Consider the following 14,880-nt stretch of genomic DNA (forward strand, 5'->3'; position numbering starts at 1 on the left):
GTCACTTGTGGCCAGGCCCCAGCGAGGTACCCTTCCTTGCGCAGCCTCTGCCGGTACATCTCTGGGCTGATACTGGTTCTATCTAAAATGGCCGCCTTCACCCGTGGTTACTCCAGTGCTTCTTGGGAATGTAGATTGTGATATGTGGTCTACGCTGGCCCCATTAGGTAAGGGGCGAATATGGTAGCCTAGTGTTCTGGGGCCAACAAGCAGCCATAGCAACCCGTTTCAAGGTAACTAAAAATGCCTCAGGTCATCCTCTGGCCCCATTTTTGTTAGCCAAATGGGCAGTCCTAGTCCGGTATCTCCTGTCCCTGTGTCCCTGGCAACAGGGTTTGGTGGACCTGTTGGCTGTAGCAGTGCAGCTACCTGTTGAAGAGGACTTTCCTGCTGGGTCTGATCTCACTGAATACCTGCAGTTATTGCGCCATATGGAGCTGGTACTGGTGGGATAGTTGTAGGGATGTAAGTGGCTAATCGACTAGTCGACTATCCGATAAGCAAAAGCTTATGAGATAGTCAATAAATTGGTTGACTAGTCTCTTCCCTCCCGCGCTTGCTGCCTCTATCACAAAGATGTAGTGGGGCGGGGGGAGAGAAGCAGCTGCTGGGGGGAACTGGCTAAAAAGCCGGTCCCTCCCAGCTCCAGTTCTGTGGGACGGGGCAGGAGCACAGTGGTGGTGCTTCCTTCCATCAGGGGCTCTTGTATATTTCAAAAACTGAAACAGGCTCCATGCCGGGCTGGAGTTCTTGTAGATTTCAAAGCAGAAGTGCCCGCATGGAGCGCATGGGGGAATTCGCCACTGGACCCGGGCTCCACGTAGTGTTTCAATCTTTGAAATGCAAAAGAGCCCCTGCTGGGATTCTGGAATGTTTAAAAGGCGGAACGCATGCTAGTCCTACTGACTAATCAAATAGTCAATGGAAAACCCATCGACTATTTGATTAGTTAATTAATCAATATTTAACATCCCTAATTAGCTGCTATATCAGCTGCGCCTGCTGCTGTTGGTGCTGGGTTGCTTGCTGCTTCTGGTTTTCCACCACCCACTGTAGGAATTACTCCATATCCATTTCTTCATCAAACTACAGGAACAAAGAGAGGCTTCCTGTGCCACTCTTGCTACCTGGACCTCTCAGCAGATCCTGGAGTTTGTCCACGTTCTTCACCACGTGTCGGGGGTATACGCATCCCGTCCTTGGGTTTCAAGTATCCAGGCGTGTGGCCGCTGCCTGGTTGTCTATCAGATTGCTGGCCGCCTCTCTTAGTCTATACAAACTGGTCTCTGTCTAGAGTAGTAGAGCCTAAAGGTTACAGTAAATAAGGTACGGCTCTTTATTTCAGGGTGGCACAGCCTACTGGCGAAAGACACAAATCAGGTAGCAGATATTAATAAAAGATTATAGTCAATTCAGGCTACAAAGGTTGCAGAATACAAAGTTTCAAACTTTTCAAAAGTTGCAAGAACAAAATGTGTTAATTAACATAAATCTATGACTGGTAATAACAATTTTAAAAATATAAAATATAAAAGTTAAAATGATCTGGAAAATAAAATCAGAAAGATAAAGTTTTTTTAAAAAATCTACTTTCATTTAATTTCATTTAAATGAATCTAATTTCATTTAAAATTAAGCCTAAAGATTTACAATGTGTCTTGGTCTATCAAATCTCTAAATGAGACAATTGGGCCTTTTGCACAATGACAATTTTAGAGAAATTGCATACCATTGCTCTTGTACCATTGCAGTTCCCAATGATAGGAGCTCTAGTGTAGAATAGCTGCCAGCATCATATCTTCAATATTTGCTAAAACAATGGTGGAAGAGTTCCCTAAAACTCTCACTCAATTTTTACTTCATCCTTCCCAAATACCATATGATTAGTCATGTTTTATTACAATACAGGCAGTCCCCGGGGTTACATGGATCCAACTTACATCGGATCCCTACTTACAAACGGGGTGAGGCAACCCTGCACTAGCTGCTTCCCCCCAGCAGACCAGGGAGACGCGAAGCTAGCGCCCCCCCCACAGCAGACCAGGGAGATGCAGAGTGGCTTTTCTCAGCAGACACCTCAGCTTGAGAATAAAGGACTGAGGGAAGTGAGGTGTGGGAGAATAAAACTGAGCTCTGGAGAAATGTTTGGCTAGAGTTTCCCCTACAATATGTACCAGGTCTGACTTACATACAAATTCAACTTAAGAACAAACCTACAGTCCCTATCTTGTACGTAACCCGGGGACTGCCTGTAGTTCCTAAGGAATATGGTAGAACATAATAGATAGAACACAAGATTCCTGCCTTAAAGAGGTTTCAATTTAAATATACACAACAGAGATGGGGTAGAACACACAAGCAGAGTGAACAATGCTGGGAGCAAACATTCACTTTGTGAGTGTGTGGAGGGAAGCGCTATAGCCTATATTAAGGGCAAAGAATCAGATGGCTATAATTAAACAAAATATATTTCAGTGACCAAAGCCCCTATCCTACAATGGGGCTTGATGTGGGCAGATGTGCACATGTGTCTGTGCGCAAAATCCCTTTACCGGGTTCAGACCTAAATTATTTAATTGTTTTTCTTCGATTTGTTTTCTGTTTGAATAAAAACATCTTATGAACTGAGAAAACATTGTCTCTGTCTAATAGGGAAACTGAGAGTAATAAATAAGGCTAGGGTTTTAGAAAGCACGTAATTATCTTGAAAATTTTACCCTAAAGCTATTAAGGTGTGGTAGATCGTCTTCTCAATCAGAAAGTGAAAGAAAGGAAGTCTATTTAAAGACATTTTATCTTTCTCTTCTGAGAATCTAAGATAAGAGAAACAAAGGGTGAATTTGCTAAAATTGGAGATTGGTCTTTAATTCAGGCTGCTATAAGTAAGGCACCATGTTCAGAGAAAGAAAATTTTCAGTGTGTTATCAAAACTGAAAATAGGTTGACAAAATACACAGACGTGCTCAATCCTGCACAGGTGCAAGAAAGGACTAGAAAGCCTAATAAATATTTGTCACCCCTAATTCCTGTTCTAAAATTATCCTGCACTAAAATTATCTTCTGTGAATGCATCCATTTTTTATATACAAATGTTAAATGCTGTCCTACTAAAAACTTTAAACAAGTACTAATAGACTGACACTAACTTAAAATTTTGTATAAAAGCCTCTTATGCTAATGATATTATGCTGCTGAACAAAATGGTTACTATTATGTCAAATAATACTTGTCCCAGTTACCAATGTACATACTTCATTTATGTAGTTAAGGAAATGTAGATCACGTGACACTCCAGTAACAAGACTTTCTGTTATGGCACTTTCGAGTTGTGACAGATTGAGAGAAGATACTTCTCTCATACATAGCCCTGCACTGCCCTAACAAAAAATAAAGGGGTAAGTGTGTGATGAAGCTCCTTCTGAATGGCCCACCTTTCCCAATTATGGGAAGAGACTCCTGAGAATAGCACAAATGAGGGGTGTGTGTTTGGGAGGCCAAGAAAGGGAGACCCCTTCACACAGACTGACCCTGTCAAGTTCAAAGTGCACAGCGCCGTACTATCTAGTGAGGAGGGCGAGGGGAGTGCATAGGCCCCATTATGTGTAGTCCCAAGCTTCCTGGTATGGGCTGTGGAAGTGTGTAGGCCCCATTGCAAACAGACTCAAGCAACCCAGTCTGTGGGGGAGGGATAGGGAAGTATGTAGGCCTCACGACACACAACCCCACGCTGAGCAGTCTGAGAGTGGGGGAAGTGTGTAAGCCCATCTTGTGCAGCCTCAGGCTCTCTGAGGTGGGGGTGGGGAGGAGAGAAATGTGTGGAGACAGCACACACAACCCTATGCTGCCAAGCACTGGAGGAAGTGTCTAGGCCCCATCTCACACAGGTCCAGGCTGCCCGCTCTGGGATGTGGGAGGAGAATCACGAAGGCCCCATTGCAAGTTGCTGAGTCAGTGCAGAAAGCGTGTAGGCCCCATTGCACACGGCTCCAGGCTGCCCACTCTGGGATGGGAACTGAGGCCTCAGGCTCTCTCGGGGCCTACTTGTGCCTTAACAACAAGGCCCTTGATGAACTTCACTTACCGGGAGCCACCAACCCAGTTCATTGTCCAAGAAAATGAGTGCTGGGGGCTTGGAGAGCTGCTGGTCGGGGGGGGGGGGGGTGACTCTCACAAATGACCACCCACCCCAAGCAAGCCTGCCTGCAGACTGGCTGCAGCTAAGGCTGAGCAGAAGGTCTTCTGTAGTGACTGTTTGCGACCAGTGGGAGTCCTGCACTGACAGCAGGGAGGGAGCCTGTCCCTCCTCTTCCTCTCCCTGTGCTCTCCTGGCAGTGAGCCAGCATGGACTACTCTGAGGGGAGCAGGAGAGAGGAATTGTTAGCTGCCATGTGCACCAGGAGGAAAGGAATGTCACAGGTTTGGGGACCACAGGTTTGAGGCCCTGTCTCACAGGCTCTGAGACTGAGGAAGGCTAATGTGACGGGGCACAATGAGAAGAGGTGGACGGTTCCCAAGATTCTGTTCCTTTGCCTGCCAACAAGCTACCATCTTCCCTTCCACACAGGCTGTCTCTGGTCCCCAAAGGTCTTTCCAAGTTTCCCCCCAAACCCCAAGATGTCCCTTGTTTGTCACATTGTTTCCAACTATTGTGCTTTTACTGTGAGTCAAGCAATATTTGGTGTTTTTTCTTAAAACCCAGATCCTGGCTTTGAATTTCCTTTATTGTAAATATAGATGTAACAATAGTAGATTAAAAAGTTTTCATACAAAAACAAGATTTTTAATTTGAGGTGTCCCTCTAACTATATCCATCATGAAGATTTTAAATGGATGTGTGTGTGTGTGTGTGTGTGCGCGCGCTTTTGTGTGTTACTTGAAATAGCCAATCTTTTTTATCTACATCTCCACCCAGTATAAATGCCTTATTTTCTATGATTGTGGCTATGGTGTAGTTGCAGGCCTGATACAAAAAGGCACCGCCTCACTGACTTTAAGACAACATATTTGCCATTATATGAGAGTTAAATTTTGTCTTAGAGGTTTGATATTTTCTATAACACTTTCATTTTTAAAGATTACAAGCAACTGTTTCACTTGTTTCATTACTGGATCTGACAGTTAGAAAAATTGCTTGAGGATTTAAATTACTTGATTACCTTTTAGTGTTGACATCCTCCTCCCCCAATTGAGACCAAAATGAAAAAGACTTTCAAACAAACTTAACATACGGAATCACATTTATCTGTAATGTAAACCCTGTAAAGTCAGTGAAGTAACAAAAGTATGCTTAGAATGAAGAACTGTAGTACAGTGTACATGACTGTACCGTATGCTTTACTCCAAGCATCTAAGAACTCCACAGGATTATTTCTGATCTGGTGAAGCCAAGTTAATTGTGGGTGATTGCATAGTCGCTGCCAGTCCATGACCAGGTAGTGTCCCCTTCTGACTTAAGTCCAATAGTCAGAGCTTAATGTAGTGAAGTAACACCCGGGATAAATCTGAGCCAGGATTTCTAATGTTTAAATAAGTTTTCATTGTCAACATATGAAAGCTTTTAGACAATGGACTCATTCAGGTATGGGACGATATCACACATGCAAGGCACTACTGTTCTTACTCATTTTTAGAGGGAAGAGATATTGAGTTTCATTATATTTTTTTCAATTGGCTTTCTTTGCAGCGAAGTGCAGAGCAAAGCTATTTCCTTTGTTCATGAAACTGAAATAACCCAACAGGAGAAACAGCCTTGAAGAATTCACGTATTTGGTATCATTTTTATAACCGCCTCATGAAACAACAGTTTCTGTCCTGCATTCCTTTGTCAAGCATTCCCTCTAACATTGTTCAGAAGTACCAGTACCAGAGGTACTTGCGTAGGAGAGGCACCATTATAAGGTTGCTGCTTTTCTTTGGGCACAATCAGGTCAACAATTTTTTGTTGAGGTGAGCACTGACAGAGTCTACAGCCTCTTCTCAGTAAGGACTCCAGCTCTGCTTTCCTTCAGCAGGGCTGACTCACATGGAGGAAAGTGAATTAGAACAGCTAATGTAAACCCCTGTATTTACTAACCAAAAGTAGATATATAAAAATTGAATTTTCAATTAGTGTATGAGAAATAAACTTTTCTCCATAATTATAAATTATTCTTGTGTCTCTTAGTAACTCTTTTCATTTTATAGGAAAAAAAGGAATAGAGAATAAGACAGAGAATATCTTATTGCCTCTATATAAATCCATGGTACGCCCACATCTTGATTACTGTGTATAGAGGTGATCCCCTCATGTCAAAAAAGATACATTGGCATTGGAAAAGATTCAGAAAAGGACCACAAAAATAATTAGGAGTATGGAACAGGTGCCATCTGAAGAGAGATTATAAGAGACTGGGACTTTCAGTTTAGAAAAGAGAAGAGCAAGGAGGGATATGATAGAGATCTATAAAATCATGACCCGTATAGAGAAAGGGTACGTCTAGACTACATGCCTCTGTCTCCAGAGGCATGTAGATTAGGCTACCCGACATAGTAAAATGAAGCGGCAATTTAAATAATCGCCGCTTCATTTAAATTTACATGGCTGCCGCGCTGAGCCGACAAACAGCTGATCAGCTGTTTGTTGGCTCAGTGCGATAGTCTGGATGCGCAGGTGTCAACATCAAAGGTATTTGTCGACCACCCAAGTATACCTCATTCCAGGAGGCATACCTGGGTGGTCGACAAATACCTTTGATGTCGACCCCCGCGCGTCCAGACTATCGCGCTGAGCCGACAAACAGCTAATCAGCTGTTTGTCGGCTCAGCGTGATAGTCTGGATGCGCAGGTGTCGACATCAAAGGTATTTGTCGACCACCTAGGTATGCCTCCTGGGATGAGGTTTACCTGGGTGGTCGACAAATACCTTTGATGTCGACACCCGCGCGTCCAGACTATCGCGCTCAGCCGAAAAACAGTTGATCAGCTGTTTGTTGGCTCAGCGCGGCAGCCATGTAAATTTAAATGAAGCGGCGATTATTTAAATCGCCGCTTCATTTTACTGTGTCTGGTAGCCTAATCTACATGCCTCTGCCAACAGAGGCATGTAGTCTAGACGTACCCTTAAGTGCCTGCGATTGGAGTTTAGGGTGCCTAAATACTTCTGTGGATCTAGGTAAATGTGTTTACTTAGCAAATGAATGTATGATAAAATCTGAAGACACTCAGAGCATAACTATTACTACTGAACTTTTGTGTGTGTTAATTTAACACATTTTATGCTGTTTGGCCATACGTTTCAGTCCTGTCATCAAATATTAGGCAATTAAACCCATGTTTAACTAAATAAAATGGGCCTAACTTTCAAAGGCACTGGGGATCTATACTTCTGTTGAATTATGTGAAGATTTGTTGGTATTTAGCTCTGCAGAAAATCAGGTCAGTAGTGATGGATGGCAGAACAGGGAACAATGGTCTCAAGTTACAGTAGGGAAGGTCTAGGTTGGATATTAGGAAAAACTATTTCATTAGGAGGGTGTTGAAGCACTGGAATGGGTTACCTAGGGAGGTGGAAGAATCTCCATTCCTAGAGGTTTTTAAGTCATGGCTTGACAAAGTCCTGGCTGTGATGATTTAATTAGGGTTGGTCCTGCTTTGGGTAGGGGGCTTGACTCAATGACTTCTTTAGGTCTCTTCCAGCCTTAGGATTCTATGATGCTCTTTAGATGCCTAAATATTAAAGTGGTTACCTAAAATTAGATACTTATTGCTGAAAATTTTTGTCTTGATCCAGCTAAAAGTACTACTTTCTCAACTCTTGTAATTCAGATACCTTGGTTAGCTATAAAACTGACTGAATATACTCCCCTGCCAATGTGTCTTAAACCCTTCCTTGAAAAGGGCAAGAAAAATTAGTTTTCTGTGCTGTTTCAATGAGTGCTGATGAACACAAAAAATATATTTAAAAATTACTTTACTTGCTGCTGTGATGCATCCTCAGCCCAAAGTGGTCTAGATGAGAGTCTTGAGTCACTGACAAAGGGAGCTAAAAAGGGCATTTTAAAAAATCTGTAGCTTTATCTGGAGTTTAGAGGTTACTTTAAACAATTACCTACCCATCTGAGGGTTTACATCTAATTTAATCTGTGAAAGTTCAGCCCCAAGATTAAGTACTGTACAGACGTTATCAACAGAAAGGATATCCCATGGTACATAAAATCACAGAATCATAGAATAATAGAACTGGAAGGGACCTTGAGAGGTCATCAAGTCCAATCCCCTGCCCTCACAGCAGGACCAAGCACTGTCTAAATAATTTCTGATAGATGTCTAACCAACCTGCTCTTAAATATCTCCAGTGATGGAGATTCCACAACCTTCCTAGGCAATTTATTCCAGTGTTTGACCACACTGACAGTTAGGAAGTTTTTCCTAATGTCCATCCTAAACCTCCCTTGCTGCAATTTAAGCCCATTGCTTCTTGTCCTATCATCAGAGGCCAAGGAGAACAATTTTTCTCCTTCCTCCTTGTAACACCCTTTTTGATACGTGTAAACTGCTATCATGTCCCCTCTCCGTCTTCCTACAATAGTATATAGCCATATGCAGTAAAATAAAAAACCAAGTTCACAAAATATTAGAGATACTATAATATGCACTAATATACTGAAGAAATTTGGATAATTCTTAATACAAATAGAAGAAGACAATATTTGCTCAACCTAACATCTCAACACCTAGTTTACAGAAGAGCAACAGAAATTCTAAGAATTCCACCAAACCGAAGAGAGAAATAGTATCATAAAACATAGAATCATAGAACACTAGAACTGGAAGGTGCCTCGAGGGGTTATCAAGTCCAGTCCCCTGCCCTCACGGCAGACCCAGTAGACCATAGTTCACTAATCAGTATATTTTAGAAATACAGAAGAAAAAATTATAGGGAAAGTAGATGTTGAAGGACCTACTATGTAAGACACTAAGCCAGTCAACTCTCATTGAAATCAGGGGTGTGTGTGTGCAAATGTATGCATATATTAATGAAATGTATTTAAAATGTTGAAAGCACAAAACACAAGACTATGGGACATACAATATGTATCTATTTTACACTTATCTTAGACTTTCATTTCAAGTACCTCAATGTCACACCAGCCAGCTCCCACTCTCTATTAACATTCTATCATTCCCACATCCATTACAGACTCTACAAGATCCCAATAGAACTGACTCAGAGGAGATTAGGTAAGTGGGCTCTACCTCAAATTTTGCATTTTATTTTATTATTCAAAAGATATGAGAAAATTTGAAAAACGTGTGAAGGCTGGATGACATCATTAAATTATTCCCTTGCTTGCCCCCTACATTCTAGCTCTACTTTTGCTATAATATCCACAAGTAATGACGGGCATTATAGTGGTGAAGAAGCCAGTTGACATATAAAAAAGAACAAAACCCATATATAGTTAACTTCGCAATAATTATAGGTTATAGAGAGAGTGACTGCAAAAGAGCAAAAATCTCAGGGCAGCAAGAACAGAAGAAAGTGGGTAATTCAATTTGAGAGTTCAGGCTTTTCACAAGTTCTCAAAACATGCATTGCTCTTGTTGATTACAGTACAGGCAGTCCCCGGGTTACGTACAAGATAGGGACTGTAGGTTTGTTCTTAAGTTGAATCTGTATGTAAGTCGGAACTGGCATCCAGATTCAGCCGCTGAATCTGGACACCAGTTCTGACTTACATACAGATTCAACTTAGGAACCCCAGGCGTCCCCAAGTCAGCTGCTGCTGAAACTGATCAGCAGCTGATTCCAGGAAGCCCGGGGCAGAGCAACTCTGCCTCGGGCTTCCTGTAGTCAGCCGCTGGTCAGTTTCAGCAGCGGCTAACTTGGGGACGCCTGGGGCAGAGCAGCTCGGGTGCTGCTGGGTTGGTCCAGTAGCGCGACCGCTCCTCGGCACTACTGGACCAACCAAGCAGCACCCCAGCTGCTCTGCCCCAGGTGTCCTGATTCAGCCACTGCTGAAACTGATCAGCAGCGGCTGAATCAGGACTCCTGGGGCAGAGTAGCTGGGGTGCTGCCGGGTTGGTCCAGTAGCGCCAAGGAGCGGTGCTGTGGGACCAACCGGCAGCGCCCCACCTACTCTACCACAGGCCCTGGGCTTTGCTCCACATCTCCCTGGTCTGCTGAGGGGGGCACTAGCTGCGTCCCCCCCAGCAGACCAGAGAGACGCGGAGCAAAGCGGCGGAGGACCCGGGCCGGACCCGCTGCACTTCCAGATCAGCTGGAAGCGCCGGGGGTCCGGCCCCGGGTCCTGCGCGGCTTTGGTCAGCGTCTCCCTGGTCTGCAGACCAGAGAGACGTGGAGCAAAGCGGCGCAGGACCCGGGGCCGGACCCGCGGCGCTTCCAGCTGATCTGGAAGCGGCCGCGGGTCCGGCCCCGGGTCCTGCGCCGCTTTGCTCCCCGTCTCCCTGGTCTGCTGGCTCCCGCAGCAGACCAGGGAGACGGGGAGCAGCTTTTCTCGCCCCGGAGGAGGCGGGTGGCGGGACCAGGCGTCCCGCCACTCCAGTCCTCCGGGGCGAGAAAATCCCCGTTCATATCTGCGGATCCGACATAAGTCGGATCCGCGTAACTCGGGGACTGCCTGTACTATAAAGCCGGGGGATTTTTGTTTCATGTGAATGTTCTCATAGGCTTTGCATGACTGAAAGCTTCAGTCTTTCAGACTCTGGTACAGCCACAAGTCAGCAGATATACAGAAGCAAAAAGTAACTGTGGTTTGGCAAATGATTTTTAAGAGAATGCTATGACTAATGCATGGAACAGTACAAATATGCAATGATGAAATGGAAACTGTGATTACAAAAACTGTGAATGCTGGAACTGGACACTTTCTTAGTCAGCATATCTGGTTCCTATATTTTTGAGTTGTATGTATTCTGGTTGTTTTACTGACAAAATAAGAGCTAGTGCAATTGGGTATGTGCAACTGTGACAGAGAACAGAGTACAGCTAACTCACATTTCAATAAACCTGCCTTCTAAGCTCTAATTTATTTTATTTTATTTGCACAGTAAAAAGATAAAGACACCCATCCATACTACTAAGCACCCTTAACAATATATAGAATTCAAAATATTCTAATTGCATTGATATTACACTTCCATCCATCCTACACAACTCCTCCAATCAACAATGAGTATAGAATGAAAAACATTTCCTGCAACTCTGTTAGCAAAAGAGGCAGAAAAATAGCTGATCTGCTGGAACTTGTCTTGTTTTGGGTTTGTTTGGGGCGGAGGAGGAGCTTTCATACTCCAGCAATTGGTGCCTAATTAGATTTTTCCCCAATTCTGATTTTCACAATGATAGTATTTACTATTTCTGAAATGTCCAGAGTAAAATGCTTCCTAAATGTCATTGTTACATAAAAACTCTGTTTTAGCAGTAATATGAGCTAATTTTATTCTTCATAAGCTGATTTACAGTAGAGTTAAGTCATTCACCTTTCAGTGGCCTTATGTTAATGAACTTGTGAACGTTTGTGATCCTTTGGTATATTAGTCTTATGGTTATTTCTAATACTGTAACGTGTTTTCAACACTCAGATTTATTCTCTACCACCACATGAGGGAAGAACTATTGCATTTATAGCTACAGAGGTACTGCTACTTCACTTTTTAAAATGTGAAATATACTCAACTGTTCTTTTACATTTTCTTTACTCCTTCTCACTCGTAAAGATTATACTCTTAATAAACAATATACCGTGAAATAAAGGAAAAGGGGGTAAAATGGGGTTGGGGTAACAAGGGAAATAAAAAAAGTCTAGAAAAACATGTTTGTATTATTATTCTTTTTTATGTTATAGGTGACAAATTCAGATCTCTCTTGGGGAGAGAGCTACATGATTGACAATATAATACACTGTATGTTGTAGTGTTACAGCAGGATACAAAATGAGATGGAGGGGCAATATTTTCAGTTTACATGTATTTTTTTCAAAATATTCCCAGAGGGAGCCATCTGATCCTTCATATTGTCCCAACTGCCTACCTAGATTTAGAATTCAAAACCTCCAGCTAATTAAGTTCACTCACATGGGGCCTATCCTTCATCTTCCCCCTCCTCCTTCTGAATTAACTACAATGCTGGGCCCATGAATGCAGTTCTTATATAGAGCCAGATTCTGATTTAGAAAAATAGTTGTTAATTTTGGTCTGGAGATTTAATCACATGACAATCTATAATTAAACATTAACTTTTTAATTCCTGAAGACTCCGAGCCAATCCTGGCTAGGAATGTGAATGATTAACTGGTAAGCATCATTCTTACCAGATGATGCTTACCAGTTGCAGTTAACCAGTGAGGGCTGGAGCAGCCCCCCACCTGCCCCAGTTCAATGGGTTGGCCGGTTCAGCATAACATTTAACTGGTTAACTAATTACGGGGGATTTTACATCCCCAAGCCTGGAGGATTGGCAGCCCTATTTATAGTGGGGTTATACCTGATCTTTTTTTCTTCTTTTCCCCCACTCGCGAGTTTAGTCTGGTTAGGCCGCTTCTAAGCACCGCTCCCCTCCCCCTTTTGTTCCTCTTTCTGTAGGTAAATCTAGAAGTGATACACTTGCAAAATGAGCAGCCCATTGGTGCCGCTTTCTCTTCTCCCTCTTATGCTCCTGCGTGGCCCTCGCAGCGCCTGCCAGTGAAAAGGCAGAGGTCTGGCGCCACCGAGCGAGGCGCTGCTGGCCCGTGCGAAGGCCAATGAGCAGCCCACACTGAGCACGCTCGGGCCGAAGAGTGCCAAACCCGACCGGTCCGGGCACTGGCTCGCGGTTCAGAGCGCGCCGCGCTGGGAAAGGTCCAACGGGAACCAGCGAGTTCCCCGGCCCGTCGCAGCCAATGAGCAGGCGACGGGGGTGGAGCTGGCGGCGGCGGATCACAGCGTGCGGCTGCTCTCGGTGCATTGAAGGGAACCATCCCCCGGGGAAGCTGGCGTCCGTCTCCCTGTGTCGCTACAAGGGCGGCCGGCGGGGAAGGAGCCGCGGCAGGGTATGGGGCGTGCCGGGGCTCCGTGAACCTCTTGCCTAGGCGGCCTTCCTCTTGGGCAGGACCCAGCGCCAGAGCGTCGCTGCTCCGCCGGCTGTGCGACATGACCCAGCTGCTGCGTGCCGCAGCCGGGCGAGGGAAGTGGACCAGATCCAGTGCGGCCAGGAGGGCTGCGTGCCTGCTAGCTGCGGCATACGGGCTGAAGATCCTCTACCCCGTCCTCCGCAAGCGCCTGCAGCAGACAGCTTGCGAAAAGGGCTTGCAGGCTGCCTGCCGGGCCGGAGGGGGCGAGGAGCCGCTGCAGTGCAGCCGGATCCGGGGCAGAGCCTCTCCGGCAGTGAATGCGGAATTTTTCAGGCAGCTGCTGGAACTTCGCAAGATCCTCTTCCCGAAGCTGGTGAGCGCCGAATCGGGCTGGCTCTGCCTCCACTCGGTGGCTCTGGTCTCTCGGACCTTCCTCTCCATCTACGTGGCCGGGCTGGATGGGAAGATCGTCAGGAGCATCGTGGAGAAGCAGCCCAGGAGCTTTGCCATCAAATTAATCAAGTGGCTGATGATTGCAATCCCTGCCACTTTCGTGAACAGCGCCATTCGGTACCTGGAGTGCAAGCTGGCCCTAGCCTTCCGCACTCGCCTAGTGGATCATGCTTATGAGACCTACTTTGCCAACCAAACTTACTACAAGGTGATCAATATGGATGGGAGGCTGGCGAATCCCGACCAGTCCCTGACCGAGGACCTCATGATGTTCTCCCAGTCGGTGGCACACCTGTACTCCAACCTGACCAAGCCCATCTTGGATGTTGTGCTGACGTCCTACAGTCTTATCCAGACTGCCAGGTCCCGAGGAGCAAGTCCTATTGGGCCTACGTTGCTAGCAGGGCTTGTGGTGTATGCTACAGCGAGGGTGCTTAAAGCGTGCTCACCCAAATTTGGCAAGCTGGTCGCTGAAGAAGCTCACAGAAAGGGTTATCTGCGGTATGTCCATTCTCGGATTATAGCCAATGTGGAAGAGATTGCCTTTTACAGAGGACACAAGGTAAAATGGAAATAAAGGCGAGGACTAAAATCTGAGGTGGTTCAAAACTGTTGCTGTATTACTAGATATGATCTATTATAATCCAGAAGAAAGCTTTGCTGTAGTTTAGATGACAACACAGTCTTTGACATAGTAATTGTATAGCTAAGAAAAGTTGCAGTTACTATAGTCCTAAAGTTGCTGACATTCAGTACAGTATTTGATCTGTTCTTTTTATGCAACAGATAGTTTATTTAAAAATCAGTATATCGAAGACTTTTTCAAAATTATATTGTGAATTTTGACGGTAATGTGTTTTTTTTTTTTTAAATGGCTTTTGAAAACATTTCACATAATGTGAAAAAATAGTGGGAAATGTTACTGTCCTTTCAGTTAAAAGTATTAGTAAGGCAACATAAATGTTTTATTTTTATAGGAGCAATGAGCATCAAAAAACTGTCTGCAGCATTTCATTATTTGCAGCTAATTTAAATGTTAAAGTCAACACTTTTGTGTTGGCTCAAATTCCTGCATTATGTCATACTGATGTGTCATTTCCTTGGCATGTATTATCACTTCCTCTTGGCACATTGTTGAGAGACATGAAATACCAATTTAAGGTCTCAGTTCTGTAGGTTTACTCAGGCAAAAAAAAATATTTCACTGGAATAATTGGAGTTTTTCAGGTTCAAGACTCCAAATCTTAAGCTTTAATTTACAGGTGTGTAATTCTAAAAATCCTCTGCATTACACACCTAGAACTGGTTTTACTTCAATGGTGAGGAGCAGCTTTTATCACTCATTTGTATTTTGCTCTGGCAGCATGAAGCGAGTGT

General features: G+C 44.3%; 2 protein-coding genes across 4 annotated transcripts in view; one reads left to right on the plus strand and one right to left on the minus strand.

Moving 5' to 3' along the window:
• REDIC1 (regulator of DNA class I crossover intermediates 1) overlaps positions 1-4,154 on the minus strand; it is a 42,876-nt gene extending 38,722 nt beyond the window's left edge. Inside the window, exon 1 of the mRNA XM_075927437.1 lies at positions 4,082-4,154. Coding sequence (XP_075783552.1) covers positions 4,082-4,104 — 23 coding nt within the window. The 5' untranslated portion in view covers positions 4,105-4,154. The remainder of the gene's footprint in view (positions 1-4,081) is intronic.
• Positions 4,155-12,676: 8,522 nt separating this feature from the next.
• ABCD2 (ATP binding cassette subfamily D member 2) overlaps positions 12,677-14,880 on the plus strand; it is a 60,490-nt gene continuing 58,286 nt past the window's right edge. For 2 of the 3 annotated variants that reach the window (XR_012903507.1, XR_012903508.1), the window contains exon 1: positions 12,677-14,065. Coding sequence is in view for 1 of the 3 variants with exons in the window: in XM_006120406.3 (XP_006120468.1) it covers positions 13,130-14,065 (936 nt within the window). In the remaining 2 variants the exon portion in view is untranslated. The remainder of the gene's footprint in view (positions 14,066-14,880) is intronic. The other variant, XM_006120406.3, reaches the window with a different exon arrangement.

This window comes from Pelodiscus sinensis, chromosome 1 (assembly GCF_049634645.1).
Source record: "Pelodiscus sinensis isolate JC-2024 chromosome 1, ASM4963464v1, whole genome shotgun sequence".
Classification (NCBI taxonomy): Eukaryota; Metazoa; Chordata; order Testudines; family Trionychidae; genus Pelodiscus; species Pelodiscus sinensis.